This window comes from Vidua macroura, chromosome 14, assembly GCF_024509145.1.
Source record: "Vidua macroura isolate BioBank_ID:100142 chromosome 14, ASM2450914v1, whole genome shotgun sequence".
In the NCBI taxonomy this organism is placed as follows: Eukaryota; Metazoa; Chordata; class Aves; order Passeriformes; family Viduidae; genus Vidua; species Vidua macroura.
Window position 1 is genome coordinate 3,010,860 of NC_071584.1, and position 23,141 is coordinate 3,034,000.

At 40.7% G+C, this 23,141-nt stretch overlaps 1 protein-coding gene across 1 annotated transcript in view; it reads left to right on the plus strand.

Annotated features, from left to right (window-relative positions):
- Window positions 1-22,843, plus strand: part of ABCB7 (ATP binding cassette subfamily B member 7) — a 35,589-nt gene extending 12,746 nt beyond the window's left edge. The window contains exons 5-16 of the mRNA XM_053990230.1: window positions 6,989-7,121; window positions 7,990-8,258; window positions 9,424-9,512; window positions 10,037-10,124; window positions 10,762-10,936; window positions 12,318-12,475; window positions 13,007-13,170; window positions 13,342-13,471; window positions 13,971-14,142; window positions 17,679-17,782; window positions 19,260-19,367; window positions 21,862-22,843. Of these exons, the coding sequence (XP_053846205.1) occupies window positions 6,989-7,121; window positions 7,990-8,258; window positions 9,424-9,512; window positions 10,037-10,124; window positions 10,762-10,936; window positions 12,318-12,475; window positions 13,007-13,170; window positions 13,342-13,471; window positions 13,971-14,142; window positions 17,679-17,782; window positions 19,260-19,367; window positions 21,862-22,080 (1,809 nt within the window). The 3' untranslated portion in view covers window positions 22,081-22,843. The remainder of the gene's footprint in view (window positions 1-6,988; window positions 7,122-7,989; window positions 8,259-9,423; window positions 9,513-10,036; window positions 10,125-10,761; window positions 10,937-12,317; window positions 12,476-13,006; window positions 13,171-13,341; window positions 13,472-13,970; window positions 14,143-17,678; window positions 17,783-19,259; window positions 19,368-21,861) is intronic.
- Window positions 22,844-23,141: the final 298 nt, after the last annotated feature.

Here is a 23,141-nt window from a genome sequence, read left to right on the forward strand (position 1 = left end):
GAAATTACAGAAAAAGGGTGTTAAAGGCTGTTCTTCTCTGCTTGTGTGGTGCTGTCAGACAGGATTTCTTCAAGGCTCTCTGCCCATTCTCAACCCTGAACTTGATCAATGTGGTGATGCCTATTCACAGGTCTTGCTGTGCTGTGGAAAGGGGATTTGAGCTCCAGTCTGATATTCCTCTGTGAGATAACAGAGGAATTAATTGTTTTGGGGACTCCTCTGGTGTCCTAATATGAGAGAAGCTGTATAACCTTTTGTATTTAGCAACCCTGCTTTCATTCAAATGATTTTTCATGTAGTCTTTGATTATGAAATGGAAGATTTTTCTTACTTTCACTTCATTATGTGAAAGGATCTTCTATATTCTTACCTGCAACAGCATTAGTGTTTATTTGTTCTTTCAAAGAATTTGGCATGCAAAAGTGTTCTGCAGATTAAAAGGGGATATAATTCAAATTCTGTGCAAACCTTGTAGAAATAGTTCCTAAGAGCAAATGTTAGCTTCCTTTTGCTTTAAATAAAAAAAAAAAAAATATTTGATTACAAAATACTGGGAGGAAGTTTTGTGAATTCCATTGAGACATACAGCTCAGCTGGGTTGCTTATAAGCACAGCAATTTTAACCAAACATAAAGCTAATATTAGCACTCAGCACCATTGCCTTGTTATGAAAAGAGAGAAGAGACAAATTTCATCTCTTTAGGTGTTAAAAGAGGAGTGCTTGGGAGGAATTGCTGGTCTACAGTGCTTTCTCAAGAGGTTTTTATCTCTCAGGTACTCGTGGGTACTGTCTCCAGCAGATACTTGGGTTGTGCTGCAGTTCAGGATGTTGCTGATAATGCAGGTGATGACATGCAGAATATGGCTGGACTGTGCAAGTGAACTTCCTCCTTTTTGTGTGCCTGGACAAAACACACAGCAATGCTTTCCACTGCATTTTAAAACTCTGGGGGAAACTCTGCTCAAAATGCAGATGCCTTGAGGTTTTGTGATGTGGATCTACCAGGTGGATATGAAAATTAGTCTAACTCACTTCCTTTTTCAAGACTCTTATTAGTAATGTTTATAATAAACTGAAGGTAATTCTTAAATGTTTGAAGTATTTTTTTCTTTTCTTCTCCCCACTTCCCTATTCCCTAATTTGTAGTGTTATATGGATATGATGGAGAATGTAAATCCAGCCTCTAATCCTGCATGTGGCAGCACTGTACCTTGCCTTTAAGAAGTCCTGTTAATGTTTCGAGCAGCTTTTTGGGGTGTTAAAAAAACAAAATTGATGACCAGGATGCCTTGACTCTAGCAAATAGTATTTGGTGTAAAAAAGAGCTATTATATTTCTACTGGCAGAGAGAGATGTTTCCCCCATCTGAAAATCATTGAACTGCTCTTTAGGGAAATAACTGGGTGTTTGGACCTCTTAAGTGTTCTCTTAAGCTTCCCACTTTATATTTGTACAAGGCAGCCCAGAAGCCCTGATGTCCAGAGCAGACTCTCAGAAGAAAATCAGAAAACCTGTTGAGCTTTTCCCAGGTTTTAGGAGATGCTTGTTAAAGCAGAAGGGTTTTGTGAGAATGTTTGTTTGGGCAAACAAGGATTTCATTAGGAAAACACACAGCAAGCTCTCTATGGAAAATGAATATCATACCTGGCAGGGGTGAAAAAATTTATGGACATTTTCTAGCTGTCCTTTGCTACTGTTCTTTGTTTTGTTCTGTCATTACAAAGCTGTGTTGGATAACTGCAAATTAAGGAGTTACCCCTCATCTTAGAGCTGTGCTCACTCTTCCTTTGTGGGAAGAACTTTTCTTGAGTTGCTTCATACTTTACACATACTGTGTGTGTCAGTGTGACACAAGCGATGTGCAATAGTTTATTCCAGAGCTGCAGTGAGTCTTTGAGCCCTGAACATCTGCTGCCCTTCCAGAGCACACAAAAGGTCACTTTGTCCTGGAGAAAATGCAGTACAAAGTAGTTTACCTGTATCTTTCCTGGACCATGTGTAATTGTGTGTGGTTTCCTCATTATCCCATTTGGGAGCCCTTTGTTCTGGTTGCTTGTGAGGTTAATTACAATGCACTCCACAGACCACACAAGCTGTTTGTTAAAGTTTTTCTGCTATATAATTGTGTCAGCACAGGAACACCAGCATGTTTTTCTCCTCACTGCAGTCCTGGCCTGATTTCTTTGTTCACTATGGAACAAAGTGAATTCTCTGTCTGAAGGATTTACATCCTTACTGTGGATTCTGTCTAAAGGGCCCTCATTCTGAGGGCGTTTGCATAGAGAGCTGTATGGTCATGATGGCTGCTGCAAGTCACCTTCCCCCAAAAGAAACACTTCTGTAAACCTTGTGGCCAACTCCTTCTGAATTTGAGAAAAGATTTTCAGGTTTTATACCTCTGAATTTACAGCATTAGGTTTCCAGTTAAAATACAGCAGCTGTAAGGTGGCTTCAGTTTTATTCTGTGAAAACTCCAAGGAATCACGGAGGACAGGTAGGTTATGAAATTCTCAGCTATGGGGGGAAAATGTAAGGAATATACCCCCAGTTTAATTTGGTTACTTACCCACAAAACAGCTGGAGTTCATTTCTCCTTGTGCTGCTGCTTGAGAAATAATTTGTCTCTTTAAATCTTCCAGTTCAGTAAAATACACTTTCAAAACAAAAGTCAGTTTGTGTGCAGCTACTGAAGAGCCTGCAGTTACAATCTGTCTTGACTCCTTTTGTGGGGCCCAGTTGCCTGTCATTGAACAAATTATTGTGATTTTTGGTTCCTTTTTGTCTCCACATAACTGCCAGTGGTATTGTGAGCCTTCAAAGTGAGCTGTTAGTATGGCTTTTTATGACAGGATGGAGTCTGCTCCAGGGCTAGTGAGGTCTTTCTTCCTTGCAAGATTTGTTGTATTATTATGACAAACTTTAAATTTTTACCTTAAATATTTATAGCCTATCTAGATGTGCGCACATGATCTGAAGGATGCAAGAGGAAGGCAGGTGAGAGGAGTACACAGGGCATTATCTGTGTTTTCAGTCACATAGTTCAGCCTGCTCAGCTTCTGCATATCTGGATTTTCTTTTTCCATGTTCTCCCCCCTTTTTTTGGCTTCTCTACTGGTGATTGTATAGCAAAATGCTTCCTTACTTTTCTGGTTTTTCCTTTTTTCTTCTGTGGCACAAGGAGAAAAGTGCTGAGGCTTCTGAGGAGCTGGATTAAACACATGAATATGACAAAATCACTTGTCACCTCTGTCAGCCTGCAATGGGTTTTGGCCTCCTGGTCACAGACCAGGCATGTGTTATTCATGAGCCAAAGAATTCTTTCAGACTCTCTGCTTTTCTACTGACTGCTAATTCCATCAGTTTCAGAACAGGAATGGTTGGCTAAGGAGGCAGGACACAAGGGTTGAATTGCAAATTCTGCCTGCACGCAAAGATAACGATATCCAGCTGATCAGTGAAGCATGTTCCTATGATCTTGGTGTTTGAGCTCTTTCTAAGGGCTCAGATGGAGTTAGATAATTGCAATAAACCTTTAGAAATTGTTAGCTTTTTGAGGAGTTTCAGGTGAAAAGTATTTAAAATTGGTTTGGGTTTTTTTCCCTACTGGAAAAAGTGTAGTTCAGGTCATCATTAAATTTGAAGAAGCCATGAAGCCAGGTGCTTCTTCCCTCATCTGGAGCACATTTTGGAGCTTCTTCAGCAGTCTTGCCTCTACAAGGGATGTCGATTTCTGTGTGTATCTCCACAAATGGGGCTGTTGGATGTGTATGTTTATATTGGTCCAGAGATAAATTCAGTCATCTTCATGCCAGCATTTCTCACTGAATTATTGGCAAAGAACAGTTAGTTCACTGTTCTATCAGTGAACCAGTTTTCTACCAGGACCAGTTTTATCTTGTTGGGGCTCAGGCTGTCATTAATTCATCATCTTTATTAAACAAAAAATGCTGGGAAGAGCAAAATGAAAGATAAGGCTGTTTGCCTTAAAAGTAGTGTAGTCCCATGGGGGAATAAAGATGATACTGCACTGTCAGCTTAAAACAGTGCAGTCATTAAAAAAATATCTAAACTCATTTACTCATGATTCATTCTAGGGCAACCTGCTGTTAAATGTGGGCAATTGAGTTGGGATGATTTCATGGGATGCTGTATTTGCTTTCCAATAAATTCAAGCAAGGATAAGCTATTAATTCAAACCCAGAAATAGAAAATGTACAAATTCATATTGAAAGAGTCTTTTTAATGGGAATTGTTATCAAGCTTTCAGGCATTAGGCAGAGGAGGGAAGCCTGTACAGATATATTGTGTAAGACAATTGTTTTTCATGGTAGATTTTCATGGTCTACCAAGGTGTGCTTAAAGCTTTTTGTTCTGTGCCAGCAAACACAAAGAGAGAACTGTGAATTTATGCAGAAGGATGAAATTTTGTTTCCATTACTATGAACGTGATCTCATTGACTTAACAAATTGAGTAGGAAAGGCCTGTTTCTAATAATGGCCTCTCATCTCTTGCTATAAACTTTGTAAGATTAACTTTTTTCTTTTTAAATTACTGGAAAGCAGACTGTCTTGATTGCTAATGAAATGCAATACTGTGCTGCCTTGTTCTTATTCAAGCTTTACCCTCCAGGAGTCAGAACAACTATAACCTGAGACCAGACTTTAAATTTCATTTAAAACTCTATTGAGAAGAATTATATTGACGTAAAAGAAGACATTTCTGCAAAATTGTAGTCTGTTACCAGTTAAATTAATTGTGAATGGAGAAGAGCAGTTTAAAGAATACATCTCTTTTCTTTAAATGGACTTTACATATATCTGTAGTTCTATTTCAAAACTACCTGTAGTGTAGCACAGTCTAGTGAGGAATAAAATCCCTGCAGAGAGATTAGTGAGAATCTGCAGCAAATGAAGACCATCTGCATTACAATATTCTTATTTTCTCCTGAGAGGTCTCTCCTAGGAAAAACTGCACTTTGTCATGTTGGTTGTCACTGGAACACACATGGCTGTGGATTCATCTTTATCAAGAACAAAATGCCATCCCAAAATCGAGTTTCAGTATCTCTGAAGGCAAAGTGGAGTTGTTTGGTTATACTGGGGAAGGGAGAGGGATTTGAGATTTCCACAATTCCCATCTCTTAGAAGGGGAGCTGTGGCTGAAGGACTCTCAGGCTGCACTGGACAAGTTCCAGAGGAATGTTGGAAGTAGGACCTGGTCTTTCAGCTGGTTTCTCTTTTCAGTCACTTACAAACCAGCACTAACCTCATCCAGGTGCCCTCATATCTCATATGTCTCCTCTCAGGAATTATCTAAATTATGCTGTGTTGAGAATTTTGACGTGTTTTTTATAATGTATTTCTTAGGGAATACACTGGGGAAGAGGAGGAAGTTAATTCCTTCCTCATTTACATTTAAATCTTTAGCCTAAAACACTGTCTAAAAAGCAGCACAGATTCAAAAAAATTAATTTACATTTTTTTCTTTAAATCTGTAGTTTACAAAAGTATTTTCAAAACCCAATTACTCTGCTTGATGAAGTTTGTACCTTCCACTATTTGCCATAACTGGTAAAACTGGGAATATTGGATCCTGGGACAGTCATTAGAGCTTCTGGAAGTCTGTCTTCCCCCTTGAATTTGGACTGAACTTAAGAATGACTTTATCACTCTTTTCTCTCAAAATCTAGTTTTATCCAGTTAATCAACAGTTTTTCCCCTGGGCTTTCAGCTCTGACAGATGTCCCTAAATACAATTGAGATCTAAGTGGGTATCCAAAACATTTGGTGGAGAGAGCTGAAATATCTGTATCAATCTGGTTTCTGTTTTTTGTTTCTTCTCATGTAAAATAATTTGTCATCTACTCACAAGTTTTTTTTCCAAATACTAAAAAAAAAATGCCCAACCTTAAGCAAAGTCAGTTTGCTGTAAAGTATTTTAACATCTGCTGTGATTGTAAGACTGTCGGTCATAACATACTTGTTCAACTGCTAAAAAAGTTATATCCTTATTTTCAATTCTCAATAGTTAGGAGCAATTTGAATTAAGAAATTCTATTAATTTTATGAAGTTTGTCTGTGAATTGCCTTTCTTGTTGGTATAAGTGAGCAATGTAACAAAGGTGCATTAAGAAGGAATTTTATGTTTTCTGTGAGATTTTCCATATTTTCTTGTGCTACAGTTGTGCAAATAAAAAAACTGCTGAAGTTGGTATGTTTACATATCCATTTGTTTGGGGTTTCACATCTAAGGGGGCCACCACTGTTGACACACTGAGTGCTATGTGGTGGATGTGACTTTTTTGTTTGAAAACTAATATTTGTACAGTAATTTGTAGTGTCTTAAAGACTGTACAGAAAATCTTTTGTGCTGCTGTGCCAAAACCCAGGGTTTATGCTGACAACAAATTAATATTTGGAGCCATGTTGGCTTCCATAAATGGGAAGCATTATTTAAAATTTAGGGGAGTATTACCAGAGACAAAGGAGGGGTTGGTTTATTTTATTTGACTTCCTTGGAGCTTTGGTTTAATCCATCTCAGTGACCCAGTGTTAGCAAAGTGCAGGTGAGCAGTTTCCTGTGGAACAGAGCTTCTTCACACTGAGTACTGTCAGCAGCACAAAGAGCAAACAGCTCCAAATGATGACACAGTTTCGTAGCACTGTGTGTGCCACGCAGTGGCTGCTGCTTGATTCATTTCCTGGGCTTGCCATGCTGTCCTGAGAGCTCAGCCTCACTTCAAGGGCCTTTGCAGTGTAGTTTGTTGAGGATAGAAATCCATATTTAAAAGGAAACAGTGAGAGAGACAAAGTAACCCTGCAGTCCCAGCAGCAAGGATTTAACATTGTGCTTGAAATAAAGAGCCAACTCACCTGCACCAAGTGCTTAGGGACTAAATATAACAGTAGAGCAATTTCAGAAAAAAATAGTCATGATCCATACATATTTTAATGCAAATGGTCTAATTGTTGTGCTCCTGCTTTCAGGCCATGAATATATTGGTTCCCTTCATGTTCAAATATGCAGTGGACAGCCTCAACCAGGTGTCTGGGAACGTGCTCAACCTCGGCGATGCCCCAAGCACTGTGGCCACCCTGGCAACTGCTGTCCTCGTGGGCTGTGAGTGCATTCCCAGCTTGTGGATGGGAGCTAAGGGTCTCCAGGGGGGGAGGGAGGGGCTCAGCAGAGCTCCTGCCCATTGCACTGCTGAGCATCACAGCTGCTTGTGAATCACAGAATCACGGGGTGGTTTGGGCTGGAAGGGACCTTAAAGGTCATCTGTGGGCAGGGACATTTCCCACTACCCCAGGGTGTTCCAAGCCTGTCCAGCCTGGCCTTGGGCACTGCCAGGGATCCAGGGGCAGCCACAGCTGCTCTGGGCACCCTGTGCCACGGCCTCACCACCCTCACAGGGAATAATTTCTAATTCCCAATATCCCATCCATCCCTGCCCTCTGGCAGTGGGAGCCATTCCCTGTGTCCTGTCCCTCCATGCCTTGTCCCCAGTCCCTCTCCAGCTCTCCTGGAGCCCCTTTAGGCCCTGAAAGGGGCTCTGGGTTCTCCCTGGAGCCTTCTCTTCTCCAGGTGAACGTTCTCAGCTCTGCCAGAGCCCCCAGAGCAGAGGGACTTCAGCCCTCAGAGTGTAGTAACAATTTTATAGTTATTTTGTGTTGATGTCTGTTCCCAATATTCTCTGACATTGCTTCTGGTATTCCAATTAAAAAATGAAATAATGCTTATAGAAATTATTCTTGATTATAAATCCTGCCCTTTCTTATAACCAGCTATAAAAAGAAACTGATTTAAATGTGTGCACAATGGTTTATAAATGAAAAATTGCATAAAGCTTGGGCCAATTAAGTATAAATTACATTTGAACTAAAATTGTTGAAAATATATAAAGAATGAGTCTAGTGTAATTTCATGCATGAAGGGAAGTTGAAAATATAATTATTTTCATTTTGTAAACTTTTTCATCCCTTTTTAGATGGTATCTCAAGAGCTGGGGCAGCGTTATTTAATGAAGCGAGAAATGCAGTATTTGGGAAAGTAGCTCAGAATTCAATCAGGAGGATTGCCAAGAATGTTTTCCTGCACCTTCACAACCTGGATCTGGCCTTCCATCTAAGCAGGCAAACAGGAGCACTGTCAAAAACCATCGACAGAGGCACCAGGGGCATCAGCTTTGTTCTCAGTGCTTTAGTGTTTAACCTGGGACCCACAATGTTTGAAGTGGCTCTGGTCAGTGGAATTCTGGTAAGTGTGGTTTAGTCATTGTTGGAATTGTCTCATTTAAGAATGATGCTCTTACCAAAGTCTACTGAGCACTACTAATAATAATTGAATTTATAAGGTGAAAGCAACTACTTTAAAAGAGAGCAGCCCATAATTTTCAAATATCTGTTGCTTTAAATAAGCTTATTTGAAATTATTTTCACATGTAAAGCCTCTCTTCAGCCAGTTGCATTTGTGTGGACAGTTTTTAATGTTTTTCTTCAGAATTGTTGGAAAAATGAAATCAGAAAAGTAAACTGTGCACACAAGTGTCAAATATACCCAGGTGAATAGTGAGGAAACAGAATTAAAATGCTGTGGTTCAGTGTATTCAGGATAGAGGAGGGGGTGATTATTGGTTCTTTCCTGAGTACTGATTTGGACTTATCCACAACTTAAAAGTGAAAATTAGCTTTTGGAAAACAGGCTTCACCTGGCAGGTTTTAAGCTTAATGTCCTGAAATTTAAACTTCTACAATATAAATCACATGTTCTGTCTTCGAAGTCAGGAACTTTGAGTGTTATTTGAGTGCAAAAATCTAAATCTTGATTATGTATCTTGGTTTAAATTAAAAACAAGAATCTTGTTCTGTTTATTGGCCTTTTTAGAAGGACTTAATCAAGTTTGAATGGAACAGTGAAAATGCCTATTGGCTTACATTTTCTAACCAGTGGAAGTTGACGACCAGGCTGGCTGTCAGCCAACCCTCCTTAGGGTTTTTCTCTCCTGATGTGCCCTGAAGTACAGAAAATGCTTCCTAAGTTGTTTTGCAAGGCCATTTATTTCTTCTTCTACAGTCCAGCTTTCTTTCAAAATCCACTGAAAAAGCATAGAAACAAATACTTATTTGTGAAAACAGCACAAGCATCAGCAACATTTATGTTTTATAATGTGAAAAATAACTTTGCAGTATTATATACACTGGCTCTTGGTTGTTGCCTCCAATCTTTTCATCTAAATCCTTCTTGCTGCTTTCCTTTTGAGTTTAAGCCTTTGTTTAGCCTTAAGCTGTTCAGAGCAGGGATTGTGTTGGGAGGGACCATAATTTCTTGTCTTAAACTTAAAATAGCTTAGCTGGAGACAACAGCGAAATTTTGAAAAATATGATGATTCTTTTTTTTATTTATTTGATTTTAAATCTTCCAGTATTACAAATGTGGTGCTGAGTTTGCTTTGGTCACTCTGGGGACACTGGGAGCCTACGCAGCGTTCACGATAGGAATCACACAGTGGAGGTAAGGCAGGCCCTGCCCTCAGTTCCTCAGGGTGCTCTGATACCTCAGCCTGAACTTGGGATGATGCCTTGCAGTGCCTGCCTAGAACAGAGGCTAGACAAGATTAAGAGAATAAAGTGGGTATTTATTAAAGGCCTTCAATAGGTTCACCTTGGGCAGGGCAAAAACCACGGAGCACACACCCAGGATGGGCGATGGTCACGAGTTTTTCAGCCAATTATAAGTTTGGTCCATTTACATATCACGGGGTAATCCTCTAATACAGCTTCAGGCAATTAAGTCATATTCGCCCTGTTTGCTCCCCTCCCAGTTCACTTTTGCTGATACTTTTCAGGGCCTGAGGCAGTAGAGTATCCTTGAATCTCAGGCCTAGAGGGATTGTTTTGTCTGACCAAAATGGGAAGACAGTTAACTAATACTCTATATGGAGCTTAGAGTTATACACTAATGCAGTGCAGGGTCTGAAAAATATAAAAGCTAAAATCCTCAGGCATCAGTGATTGGATCAAACCTTCCTTTCCCAGGACAAAGTTTCGGATAGAAATGAACAAAGCTGACAACGATGCTGGTAATGCTGCCATTGACTCGCTCCTGAATTATGAGACTGTGAAGGTAAGGCCAGTCTTTACTACCAGGCTCTTTGTCTTGCTTCTGTCAGCCTTAGGGAAGTGAGTCATAAGATTCATCTTTAAAGGGATGAATATTTGGAGCAGTAGCATATTTTTAAGCATTATTCATTTGAAGAGGAGTGCGTGGCATTGACAGAGTCACAGGAAGGTTGATAGCGGGGGCTGGAAAAAATCTCTTTGTTAATAAAGAGTAAGAAGTTTCTTTCATGACTGAATCACCTTGACCATCAATTTCTGCAAAGAGTAAACTTAGTCTTGAAGAGGAGGTTTAGGTTGGATACTGGGGAAAGGTTCTTCACCCAGAGGATGGTGGGGCACTGAACAGGCTCCCAGGGAACGGGCATGGCCCCAAGCCTGCCAGAGCTCCAGGAGTGTTTAGACAGCTCTGTCAGGCACAGGGTGGGATTGTTGGCATGTCCTGGGCAGGAACTGGACTGCATGACCCTTGTGGGTTCCTTCCAACTCAGGATATTCTGTGATTCTTTTCCTTCAGTTGTGAGAACTGTTGGAGAGGAGCTGTGTGTCAGTGCACTCAGTCTGTTCATACTGGATTTTACAGCTACTTAAACAGTCCAACATGTTTGTCACTGTCACATTTACCATTTTTGTTTACGTTGTAGTATTTCAATAACGAAAAATACGAAGCCCAACGGTATGATGAATTCCTGAAGACTTATGAAAAAGCCTCCCTGAAGACTACCTCTACTTTAGCTCTCCTCAACTTTGGCCAGAGTGCTATATTTAGTGTGGGTTTAACAGCCATCATGGTGCTCGCCAGCCAGGGCATTATTGCAGGTAACTCACCTGTCTGTAAGCCTAAAATGAATCTCCTTTACCTCATTTCATCCATAACAGAGGTGTTAGTCTTAATTAACTGAGGGTTGATGTGATAGTTCATTTTGAGACGTTTTGGTTGAGAGTTTTTTGCTTAAGTTTTGTCTGTATGTTTCTGCTTCTTGGAGTATTATTAACTTTATTATATCTCTCTCCCAATGACTCAATCATACTATGATTTTATCAAAAACATTATAAAAGTTTAGCAGTTAAAGAAAGATCCCAAGAAAATGTCACTTCAGGAAGTTTTTCTTGAAGGTTTTTGAAAGGCACTTCTATAGATAAAAATATTTCTGTGGACATTGTACAAAGATCCTTTCTTTTTGCCCTTCTCCCTTCCCATGTTGGCAAGACCCCATGTATATATACCCCTGTGCTTTGTCTCCGGTAGTTTTGTTACCAATAATTCACTTCCCTTCCATTAATAAGGGCACATTATTAAAAGAATTGCTTCCATCTGTTCTACACTTGTCTAATTTACTGCATAAAGTAAAGCCTGCTTGATGAGGAAGCTTCAAATACAGAATTGGGATGAAATTCTGCTAAAGCAAGGTGGTTTTAGAGTAAAAATAATGATGCTTTAAAGACTGTTAACATCCAGAAGTGTTTGAAGGGCAGACCTTTATACCATGTGCTCTTTCTTGCGTCTGCTTTGCCCTTTTTAAAGATGCCAGGGCAGGGAAGGGTTACACTGAACAGATCAGTCAGTAGGTGCAGTTTATAGCTGTTCTTAGGAAGATTTAGAATAGCTTGAAGCAGGATGGTAGACATATGGCTTTAAATCATCTTTCTGGGCCTGTTTCAGCTGAACTGACCTGCCACTTGCCTTTAGCTGCTGTGACATCCTGAGTTTTCCCTTGATCAGCCTGTTTGATACCGAGCTGCCCAGAGGTTCTCAGTGTGTTTTAGCAGCTCTGTGGTACATACAGTATGAAAGCTCTCTCTTGATCATGACAAAATCTTATCACTTGGATTTGTCTGTAACTGTACTTAAGATTGTCTTTCCTGATTTGTGCTTCCATATATTATTTCTTCCCCTTTTAACTTCCTTAGGCCTCTCTGTGGATTTTACAATCTGATGTTGTATGTGCTGCCTGCCTTATTTGCCAGTGCTATTGCATCTTTTTTAAAGTGAAATCCACACAAACATTGCCATTTGTTTCAGGCACCCCTAAATAAAATTTGGGAATGGATTCTGGGGTTTTGCTTGTTATTTAAACATCTGGGTTTAGAAATGGGATAAAAGAAATTAGCTTTGATGGACTTGATTCTTTCTTTTGGGGCATCCTACAAGGAAAACCCTTCAAGTCACCTTATTCTCTCACACCCCTTTTGTCTTAAGGCAGTCTTTCTGTTGGAGATCTGGTAATGGTGAATGGATTGCTGTTCCAGCTTTCTCTGCCCCTGAACTTCCTGGGAACAGTGTACAGAGAGACAAGACAAGCACTGATAGATATGAATACCTTGTTTACACTTCTCAGTGTAGATACCAAAATTAAAGTAAGTAGTAGCTTATTTTCCTAAAGTATCTGGGCATTTAACAGGGCCCATGTGGCCATGCCATCATTTCACCATGTTCTCATCTTCCAGGTTTAATTTCTACTCATGAAAGAGTTGCTGTGTGTGAGGTTGCTGTTCTGCCTCTTCTTTAAGTGCAGTTACTGCAATAAGTTGATTTTTCTTTTCTTGCAGAGAAGCAAAAATTGCTTCATGGCAGCTGTGTTTGTATTGAGATTTTTTTATTTAAGTATTCATGCCTCGTGCTTGAATTTTTATTGGTAATTAATGATGCAGAATATATTGCAAAAGAAGTTATGAAGCAGAGTGTTTACAGCAGGAATTTTTACCTCCTTTGGGGAAAAGGAGGAGCAAACCAATGTCACTTGTGCAGCAAATTATGATTATTTTCCACATACCTGAGCTGGAGTGTCTGTTTGCCTTTTTCTGAGGTGGGAAAGGGACTGTTGAGCTTGTTGACATGTTGGAGATAATTTCTGGGCAGCAGATAAAGTGGAATTCTTCTTTTCACAGGACAAAGAGCTGGCTCCACCCCTGCAGATCACCCCCCAGACTGCTTCCATTGCCTTTGACAATGTGCATTTTGAATATCTGGAGGGGCAGAAAGTCCTTGCTGGAATGTCCTTTGAAGTCCCTGCAGGAAAGAAAGTGGCCATTGTAGGAGGTAGTGGGTCAGGGTGGGTAAATGGACTAAATATGCCAATCAATGCAGAATTTAGTTTCTTAAATGTGGTGCTGCTTGTGTTTGCTTTTTATTTTGTATTATATTTATGTTTGTATATCATTCCTGATTGGAGACTGTAAATGGCAAACCAGGATGTAACATTAACTTCTCTTTTCAATTCCAGGAAAAGCACCATTGTGAGGTTATTATTTCGATTCTATGAACCTCAGAAAGGAAATATTTATGTTGCTGGACAGAACATCCAAGATGTCAGTTTGGAAAGTCTGAGAAAGGCAATAGGAGTTGTGCCTCAGGTATTCTGTGTTTCCTACTCCCCTGACAGTCCATTGGAACAGTAGTTCTAGTCCATTGTACTAGTAATTCTCAGCATCTGGCAATGTTCAGTGAAGGCCAGTCCTAATGTAGTGGTGTTGCATGGTGACTTTCAAAGGAACTAGACTTTTTTCCCCCAGGAAATATTATGTTTTTATATGCATCATCATCTAGATCCAATTTTCTGAAATGTGTTTAAGCCTCCCCATGAGAAACTGCCTCCAGCTTTAAGTGATTTAGCCTTATAGTTGATTACTACCCGTAATGAGTTAGCAAAGTGGTGAAACTATGCATGACATACATATTTAGGACACAAAATATATTAATCCCTTTTTTGGGAAACGTCCCCAAACACTTTTACCTTCAGGCTGTGTAAAGAAAAATACAAGCCATTCTGTATTGATTCTTTCAGGGGCTGGGGACAGTTTTGAAGCTGATGTTCATAATTTCTTATTTAAAATGTGCTTCCCACAAATGCAGGATGCTGTTCTCTTCCATAACACCATCTACTACAACCTGCTCTATGGCAACACGGGGGCCACGGCAGAGCAGGTGTACGCGGTGGCCAGGCTGGCAGGGATCCACGATGCCATCCTGAGGATGCCCAATGGCTACAACACCCAGGTCGGGGAGCGAGGACTCAAACTCTCAGGTTGGCTCCCAGCTTCTTTTTTGTTTGCTGCCTGAAAGTTTCATGCAGAGTTTAATCCTCAGGTTTGCTTTTAGTTTATTAAGCTTATAACACAGAATCATTAAGGTGGGAGAAGATCTCCACGATCAAGTCCAACCTTTGAGCAAATCCCACCATGCCCACTAAACCGCATCTCCAAGTGCCACGTCCACTCCTTTTTGGAACACTTCCAGGGATGGTGACTCCACCACTGCCCTGGGCAGCCTGTTCAATGCATGACCCTTCAGTGAAGAAGTCTTTCCTGTCATCCAACCTGAGCCTCCTCTGGCCCAGCCTGAGGCCATTCCCTCTCCTCCTGTCCCTGTTCCCTGGAAGCAGAGCCCAACCCTCCTGGCTGCCCACTCCTGGCAGGAGTTATGCAGAGCCAGAAGGTCCCACCTGAGCCTCCTTTTCTCCAGGCTGAGCCCCTTTCCAGCTCCCTCAGCTGCTCCTCTTAGGACTTATGTTCCAAACCCTTCCCCAGATCCATTCCCTTCTCTGGACACTCTCCAGCCCCTTAATGTCCTTGCAGAGAAGAGCCCAAAATACCTACCTGCAAAGGCTAAATATTAATATGAAGGTCTGCAGTTTAAGGCAGGTGTAGTCTGCAAGATGTTCAAAGGAATGTATTTTCAGGGGATAGTGTTAAATGAGATTGTAAGTGAGGCTGGCAGTGTATCTAAGTAAAAATTATTTCTCTCATGATCCTTTTGGGTAGTGGACTAGAATTGGGAACTTGATGTGTGTTTTGGGCCCGGCTCGTGCTGAGGGATGCAGTGGGTGCAGACAGAGGTGCTGCCTGTTGCAGAGGCAGTTCTGAGGGGCATTTCTTTCTCTGCAGCTGCTGCAGTCAGGAGTCCTGGTGCCTTTGAAAAAGGGGGTCAGAGGGTACAGCCAGTACCCAGAACGTGAGTGCAGGAGAAAGTCTGCATGCTGCAGAAGGGGGTTATGCAGAGACCTAAAAGAGAAATAAAATATGTGAAGCACAGATCTGGATGAGGGAATAGAAGGTGCTAAATAGGTACTGGCAGAACTGAAGAGAATCGTGCTAACAATGAAAGATTTGTCTTGTGCTGCCTGTCTCCCCACACTCATAATTGCTAGAAAGAGGATTTGACTGACAATAGGTTTGAAATGTCTTGGTGTTGATAGAAGAATAGAATGGTTTCAGTTGGAGGGAACCTTCTAAAAATCATCTAAACCAACACTTATGCTGCAAGCAGAGGCATCTTTGACTAGACCAGGTTGCTCCATGCCTTAACCTTATGTTGAGGTTTAGATTGGATTTTAAGAAAAATTTCTTCACCCAAAGGTTTGATCAGGCTTCTCAGGGCAGTAGTGGACTCCTCATGCCTGGAGGGATTTAACAGCTGTGTGGATGTGGCACTTGGGGACATGGGGCTGTGGTGGCTGGGGGAAATGTTGGGCTTCATGTGGGGCTTTTCCAACCTGCATGATTCTGTGTCCCTTTCTGAGTCTGGAGCATTGTGTGTGGGTGTGTTGGGGTTTCCTTCTGACCTCGTGACTCCTGTAACAGAGCCTTTCTGAAAATGGGTTCTGCCTTTCCTCCATCCTTCAGTTTGTGCTGCCACTGAGATGGCCAGTGCTCTCACAAAGGTGGTGTTGAGAAAGGTAAGGGAATTGTGTTCTTTTACTGCTTTGTTTATACTTAAAGAAGAAAGAGTATGTAAAATACTCAGGATAAAGACAATGGAATTATTTTGAGCTGTGAATGAGCGTCTGCCACTGAAAGAACAGCTTCAGTTTCTTATTTTCAGCAATTAGGTAAGTATTGACAAATACCAGTGGTAAACAAGCTTCAGGAATGTGTGCAGCCAAGGGTACAGGAGTCTCAGGCCAGTGCTCTCAGAACTGGTGTCATTGTTTGAAGGATTCGAGATATCAAATGGAAGGCTCTGAGTTCCTTCAGTGGCTCTATAAAAAGCTACTGCTAATTGGAATCTATAGTCCTCTCAATAGTAGATTGGCTCCCTAAATTCTTATAAAGATATGTATTGGATTCATTTCAGAATCAGTTTGTGAGATTTTTTTTAAGTTGGGTGAGGCTTCTTCAAGTCTAAGGAGAACACAAAGTCCTAATTTGTTCTGTTATTTTGTGGCAGGAATAGGGTGAGTAAAAGCTGTGTGAATTGAAGTGATTCTCTTTAAAATCCAGGGGTTTAGTGCACAATGGAAAAACAAGATTTTAGCTGCAACGACAGATTTGCCAATTTGAGCGGGTGATGTAGCATTTCGTGTGGTTCTTACTGTTCTCAAGGATTGATTCATCAAGAGTAAAGAGTGAAAAACAAGTTGTTTGGGTTGTTCCAATTAGAACCCACATCAGTGTTGTCCAATAGATGTGTAATAGGCAGAGCTGCAACAGCCCTGAATCCCTTACTCTGAATGGAACAATTTCTGGGCTGCTGCCCTCATGGGGAGCAACATGACATGAGTGGACCTGCTTCAAATATGAGGGATCTGGTTATTGAAATATGTCCTGCAAACATGGATATTGTCAAGCTGTGAGTTTTGAAGATGCTGTACAGGAGAGGGAGGAGAGCACACTAAAACAGACTGAGTAAATCATACAGTTCTAATTGCTCCTGAGTTCTGCCAAAGACAGTTTGAAATGTGAACTGCAGCATTACCACCAGCCTTTTAAATGGTTTATGAAAGCATGTTCTCTCCTGATAGGAATGGAACATTAACAGGAATATAATGGTATTAAATGGAATGTTTTGAAGTCTTGCATAAAACAAAGGAGGGCAAGTGCACAAATGTGACGTGTTTGCGTTGCATACCAAATGTTTAGCAGATTTTAAGTTCTCAAATGCACCTGTTTTCCTGTCTGTAAAAGTTGCCCTGAGTTATTCTTGAGTAGATGTTGGCTGTAAGAATTGTTTAGGAAGGAAACTAGTCTGAAACTGGGTTATGTCAGAAACCACCAGGCTATAGATCGCAGGCTGAAGGTGGTTTTCTGTACAATATTAATTGTTCTTGAGAGAAATCTGCCATTATGGAGTGGGAAGTTGGATGAATATCAAGGAGAGACCTGAAAGACACAGTGTGTGAGCAGGATGCCTGAAATCCAATACAGCAGGTGTGGACAGAGCAGTGGTGAGAGAAAATTGGATTTGTATGTGCAGTTACTGGATGGAGCAGAGCTTAGGCTAGGTGAATGGGCTCCTACTGCCAGGTATACAGAGTGAGTAACTGTACAGCATTGTTACTCACCTGTGTCAGAGTCTTGCTTTGGAGTAGATACAAAATAGTTCTCTGTCCTTTTCCAAAAGGATGAGCAATCTTGAATCACTAAATTTACCAGGGAGCAGGAACTTGTGTGCTATCTTATGTAACATGTCAGACATTTGTCAGCAGTGACTATGATGTCTATTAAAAAAGGAGGAAAAACCCAACAACCAACCCTCCAAAATCATGTCTGCTGTTGAATTTAGACTATCACAATTGTAACTTAATCTTTTTTCTTTTTTTTTTCCTCTTTCCCCCTCATTCAGGAGGAGAAAAGCAAAGAGTTGCAATTGCTAGAGCAATGTTAAAGGAGCCACTTATTTTTCTCTATGATGAAGCCACATCATCTTTAGATTCAATTACAGAAGAGGTAAATTGGGATAAAAAAAATCTAGAATTTAAGTGATACAATGATGTTTGATTCTGATGCTTTTCCTTGTTCTTTTCCGCTCAGAATTCTGTTCTTTTTCAAGTGTTTTCTCAGTATTATTAAGAGATGCTGTGTCGAAGCAGTTGTCCTAAAGCGTGGAGCAGAGATGCTCAGTCCATCTACCCTGGAGATAGTGAGGGATATCAGCTGTCTCTGGGATATTTTGTTTCCACTCTGGAAGTCCCATTCACCTTGACACATTCATCCCTTGAAGCTGGTGCAGGTGGCCATGAAAAAAGCCTTCTAAATAGTTGAGACATAATGCAGGACAAACCCCCCTGGTTTATTGTGCAGCAGATGCAGGTGATGTAGATGTGACCAGCAGTGCTGGTGTTCATTTGTGTTCATTCCACAGGAAGGGCTGTGACATGGATGTGCTGACACCGTGACAGGACCTGCATCAGCCTTCATAACAACATCTTTGCTTAAGCACAAAACTCTCAGCACCAGCAGTAATTTCCCAAACTAATGTCGTCCAAAATGAGCTAAGCTACAGCTCTGTTCACTTATGCAGATTGAGTGAATTTATTGACCTGTAATCACTAAATGACTTTCATTTTCCAGATGAAAAGAATCCAGAGGATGAACTGTACATCCATATAGCACAGCACTGAAATGTAGCACAGCTTCCTCGTGGGCCAGAAATGTCCACATCACACTGAGTTCTCGGATTTTTCCTCTCTTGTTTTGCTGTATCTGTGCAAGAGTCATAAGCAAAGCAGGAAGTTTCAGAGTAGAAATGCACTTGGAAGACAGCAAATGAAAATGAGGCTTTTCCACAAGAGCATGCCTGGGAATGGAAATGTTTTCTGACAAAAGTTCTCAGAGAAATAAAGTGGACGCTTCACGTATGGTAGTGAGGGCACAAATTCCCCATCAGTGCTTCTTGCAGAGGGATGTGGTTTGGAAGGTGGCATGGAGCTCACAAAGGAAACGCTGGATAGATAGCTAATTCCCAGAATTGCTCTGCCTTTGTTCCACATTAGCATAATACTGAGAGGGTTTTTTTTCTTTAACAATCATGGGAAAGCATTAATATTACGACCACGAGGAGTTCTTATTTTCAGAAGCTTTTACTGCTGTTTGCTGCTTGTGTAGCATGGCTCCGTGGGGAAGTTTTTCCTGAAATGAAGTGACACTTCTCTTCCTTTGTCCCTGGGGATAGCTGTGTTTTTCTGTGAATACAAGCTTTTTTTTTTTCGGTTTGAGGCTTTAGCAAAACCACAGATATTTCATGTTTGGGACTCTTCTGTTTCTCCTGTACGTACTCGTGGCTGTTTATTGTTGGGAAGCTGTAGCAGTACCAGAGATATTTTCAAAACTTATTTACGGTCATTTGCATATTTCCAGCAGCATTTTATTTCTCCTCATCTGGCTCAGGAATGTGTAAGAGTTTGTGTCTATTCCAATCTTGCAGAATATTCTCAAAGCCATGAGGGACATGGTGAAGCACCGGACGTCGATTTTCATTGCCCACAGGTTGTCCACGGTGGTGGATGCAGATGAGATCATCGTGCTGGATCAGGTGAGGGCTCACCTGGTGCTTTGGGATTTTCACATCATGTCAGGGTTTGGTTTAGGGACTCTGTGTGTCCAGTTTGAATTGTTAGACTCCCACCAAGCTGCTGGAAGTTTTTTCTTTCTAAATGAACCATGTTTGAAAATTCCAGCCCAAGCTTGGCATGTGTGACTGTCTCGTATGTTGTTATTTTATGCCTTACTGTTGCATGTTTTTAACCTAATTTTTTGCATGCTTCCGTCATCTGAAGTTTCATAATGTGTTCCTGCAATTTATGCTTCACTCTCATTGCTCTCATTGCTGTTTTTCACATACATCCATTTTTTCCGTTCAGTGGAAAGAGAGAGGACAACATGTTCCGTTTCCATGCAGATAGAACTATTGCAGGATTGTTCAACCTCATTATGTTAAAAATCTGAGCACCATTCTCTGTTGTACCTGTAGAAAAGTGTGATTGTTCCCTTTCTGTTGGCTTCTTTTCTAGGAAAAAACCAACACGTTTCAACGTTTGATTCCCTAATATCAGTGTTCAGCTGTTACCTCATACTCATCCAAAGTCCATTTTTTCTCTATTATCCATTAGGGCGAGAGATTTAAAATAAACAAATGTCCTTATGATAACTTCATAATTATTCTTTTAACTGATAATGCTGAAAGTACAGTGCTCTAATCTGCTGATAATAGATGTTAAATTTATCTCTGCATTCATTTTTATCAGTTGCTATTTATAAGCTTGTGCTCATAGGTGTCTTTAGTGATTTAAAATACACATCTAAAAGCAAATAAATTATTTCTACACTACATCCAATGATTTCATGGACAATCAGAACCATATCTTATGAAATAGTGACATTTGCTGCACAAAACTTAGCTTTATATGAATCTCAGGATGAAGTAGTGGAATAAATCACTTGCAGTGCTCCATGGAATTTCTGTTTTTTTGATCTGCTTTTTTTTTTCAGCTTTTGCTGAAAAATCCTCTCCTAAGGTGTATCCTTCCTACAAGTGCACATTAAAACATCTCACAAACATTTTGTAACGTGTCACAAGGCAATTGGCAGCTTCTTGTTTTCCATGCAATTTTTCACAGCTTCCTGAGAGCGTGTTTTGTGTTGTAGTGTAACTGTTACATTAAAAATAAAAGCACAGCCTCGAACTGTGAAGGAGCCAGGGTGCTTCCTTTGCTGAGGGACGGAATTGTGGATGAGGGAGGCAGCGCTGCCGTGTGCCGCTGCCGTCCCAGCAGGATTGATGTGCTAGCAGCCAGATAAATAAGGCTCAGGAGCAGGGATGAGACAGGGTGATTGTGGCTGGTTTTGCTTAGCAATGGTAATCATGGAATCACAATTCCAGCACCTTTGCTGAGGTAAAATCAGAATCATTCCTGAACAAGTAAACATTGGAGTAATGATAAAGATCCTGATGCTGTGGAGCTGAGCAGAGAAGTTCCATTTTTAGGATTGGTCAAGACTTACTAAAAAGAAGCCATAATTCAAAACCTGGTCTCTACTCCAAATTAATCACTTAAAGAATTTAAGTAAATTCTGCAGTTCTGTTGATCAAGTGTATGTTTGTTCAGATTCCACTGCCACAACTACTAATAGAAGTGCCAAGACCCAAATTCATTCCCAGCTTGTCCATCAGCAGGTGTCACAAGGAGATAGATTTAATTGTAGATCAGAATTTAGAACTGATATCAAATCCATGTGGTTGTCTGTATAATGAGAAGGAAAAGTAGCTGGAGAATGAATTAATGTATCAGTTTAATTTGAAGTCAGTGAATGTGTCTCTCAAAGTAGAAAATGAGTTTGGTTTTTGAAGTGCTGGTATTTCTCTGTAGGGTTGGAGTTCTCATGGGGATTCTCCTCTCCAACTCTTCCTTTCCATGCTGATAGTCAATAAATCATCTCTGCTCCTGAGAACAGCCCAGAGAACTGAACTGCTCACACAATTTTCATGGTGGTGATTGCAGTGACACAAGCTACAGAGCACCCATAAAAGCACAGTTTACACTAATTGTTTTCAGGATTTGATCTTAGATGTGCTTTGCTTATCTAATATAAACCCCTCTCTGTCTGCTCCTCTCTTTAAGCTTCTTCACCTGTGTTTGTTACTGAGCAAAGATAAATCTGTGTTTATTTTGGTACACTCCTGACACCTTTACAGGAGTAGTTGAGCACCTGGCTCCTCATATAGAGGTCCACATTTACTTTAGATAACTCCTGCAGTTTAGATAGGAAACTTTCCACGCTGCTGGGCTTTAGATTTTGTCCAGATGGACAAAAGGCACCTGCAGTCTGAGAAGAGCACAGCTCCTTGTTTTCAGCTGGCAGTGCCCACACAAGTGAGTGCCCTGTGCAGTCAATCCTTCCTTGTTGTTTCAAGCTCTTCCTCATTAATAACTGCTCTAATCCATACTGTGAAACTGTGGTCCAGAGGCTGGCCTATTGGCTAAAGATCTGGGAATGTGGATTCCTGACTTCCTGCCCTTGTTTTGCAGGGTAAAGTAGCAGAACGTGGCAGGCATGCAGAGCTCCTGGCAAACCCCAGCAATCTCTACTATGAGATGTGGCACACACAGAGCAGCAAAGTGCTCCACAACCACAACCACCCAAACTGGGAGGAGAGAAATAGCCACACATCCAAAGAGGAGGAAAGGAAGAAGCTAGAAGAAGAAATCATCAACAGTGTGAAAGGCTGTGGGAACTGTTCATGCTGAATAGGATCTGGATCTTGTATAGTAGGTTAAAAATGCACAAGAATACAGTGAAATACAGCTCTTGTTTTTAAGTCAGCATTCAAAAACTTCTGGGTTTTGCAGTTTTTGGATTTTACAGTTTCACAGAGGGACATAATTTCAACCAAAGGAGTTCTATTTTTTCATCTTTAGGAATCTCTAATATTCAGTGGCACCTGCAAGAGCTGAGCTTTTTCAGAAACTTTAAACTTCCCAACCAAGGGTGTAATTTATGGCAATTTTTAGGCATTGATAAATTCTCCTGGTAGTCGCCTGATGTGGATTATTAAATTGTAAACAGACTTGTCCTTGATTTACATTATTTTTCATCATTGATGGTTGATAAATGCATCATGTTTTAATTGTAATTGGGCTAATTTGAACTCATTTGCTAGTGAGGAAGATGCCTTTTAAATTCTTCAGTGGTGTTCTGGTTTAAAATCTTCCTTGTAAAGAGTAAGAACAGCCTCAAGAAAATATTAGACTTCTAGTAGCAAACTAAATATTGGAATTACCCCTCTCACCTTTCAGAAGCACCTTTCATACGGCACTATCAGGAAATGGATTGATGCTATTCTAAAGGAAAACTAACAGCATTTTTAAGTGAAAAATGAGCAAATCCGAGTTCAGGATTCTGTATCCTCAGCATCTGCTGTTGTAGTCAAAGCAGAATGCAGTTGCTCTTTCTAGTTCAGTCATGGTCTTAGGGAGCAATTAAGATTCAATAAAGACTTTGATAAATTTCTATTATCTCATTAATGTATGAGAAAATGACCTGGATAATGCTGAAAGCATTGCTATAATAATCTCTTCATTTCAACAACCAAAACTTCTCCAGTGGGAGGAAACCTCAGCCTTTGGGATCTGCAGGACACTGTGGGTATGTCAGGTTTGGGTGGGAGCTGCAGGGGTCACGTCTGGGAGAAGGTGCCAGAAGCCTCCCCTGTGTCCAGCAGAGCCAAGGCTGAGCACATCTCCAACAGGGCAATGCACTGCTGGGATCACAGATTTGGGAAGGGGGGAAAAGCCTTGTAGGTGTAAGA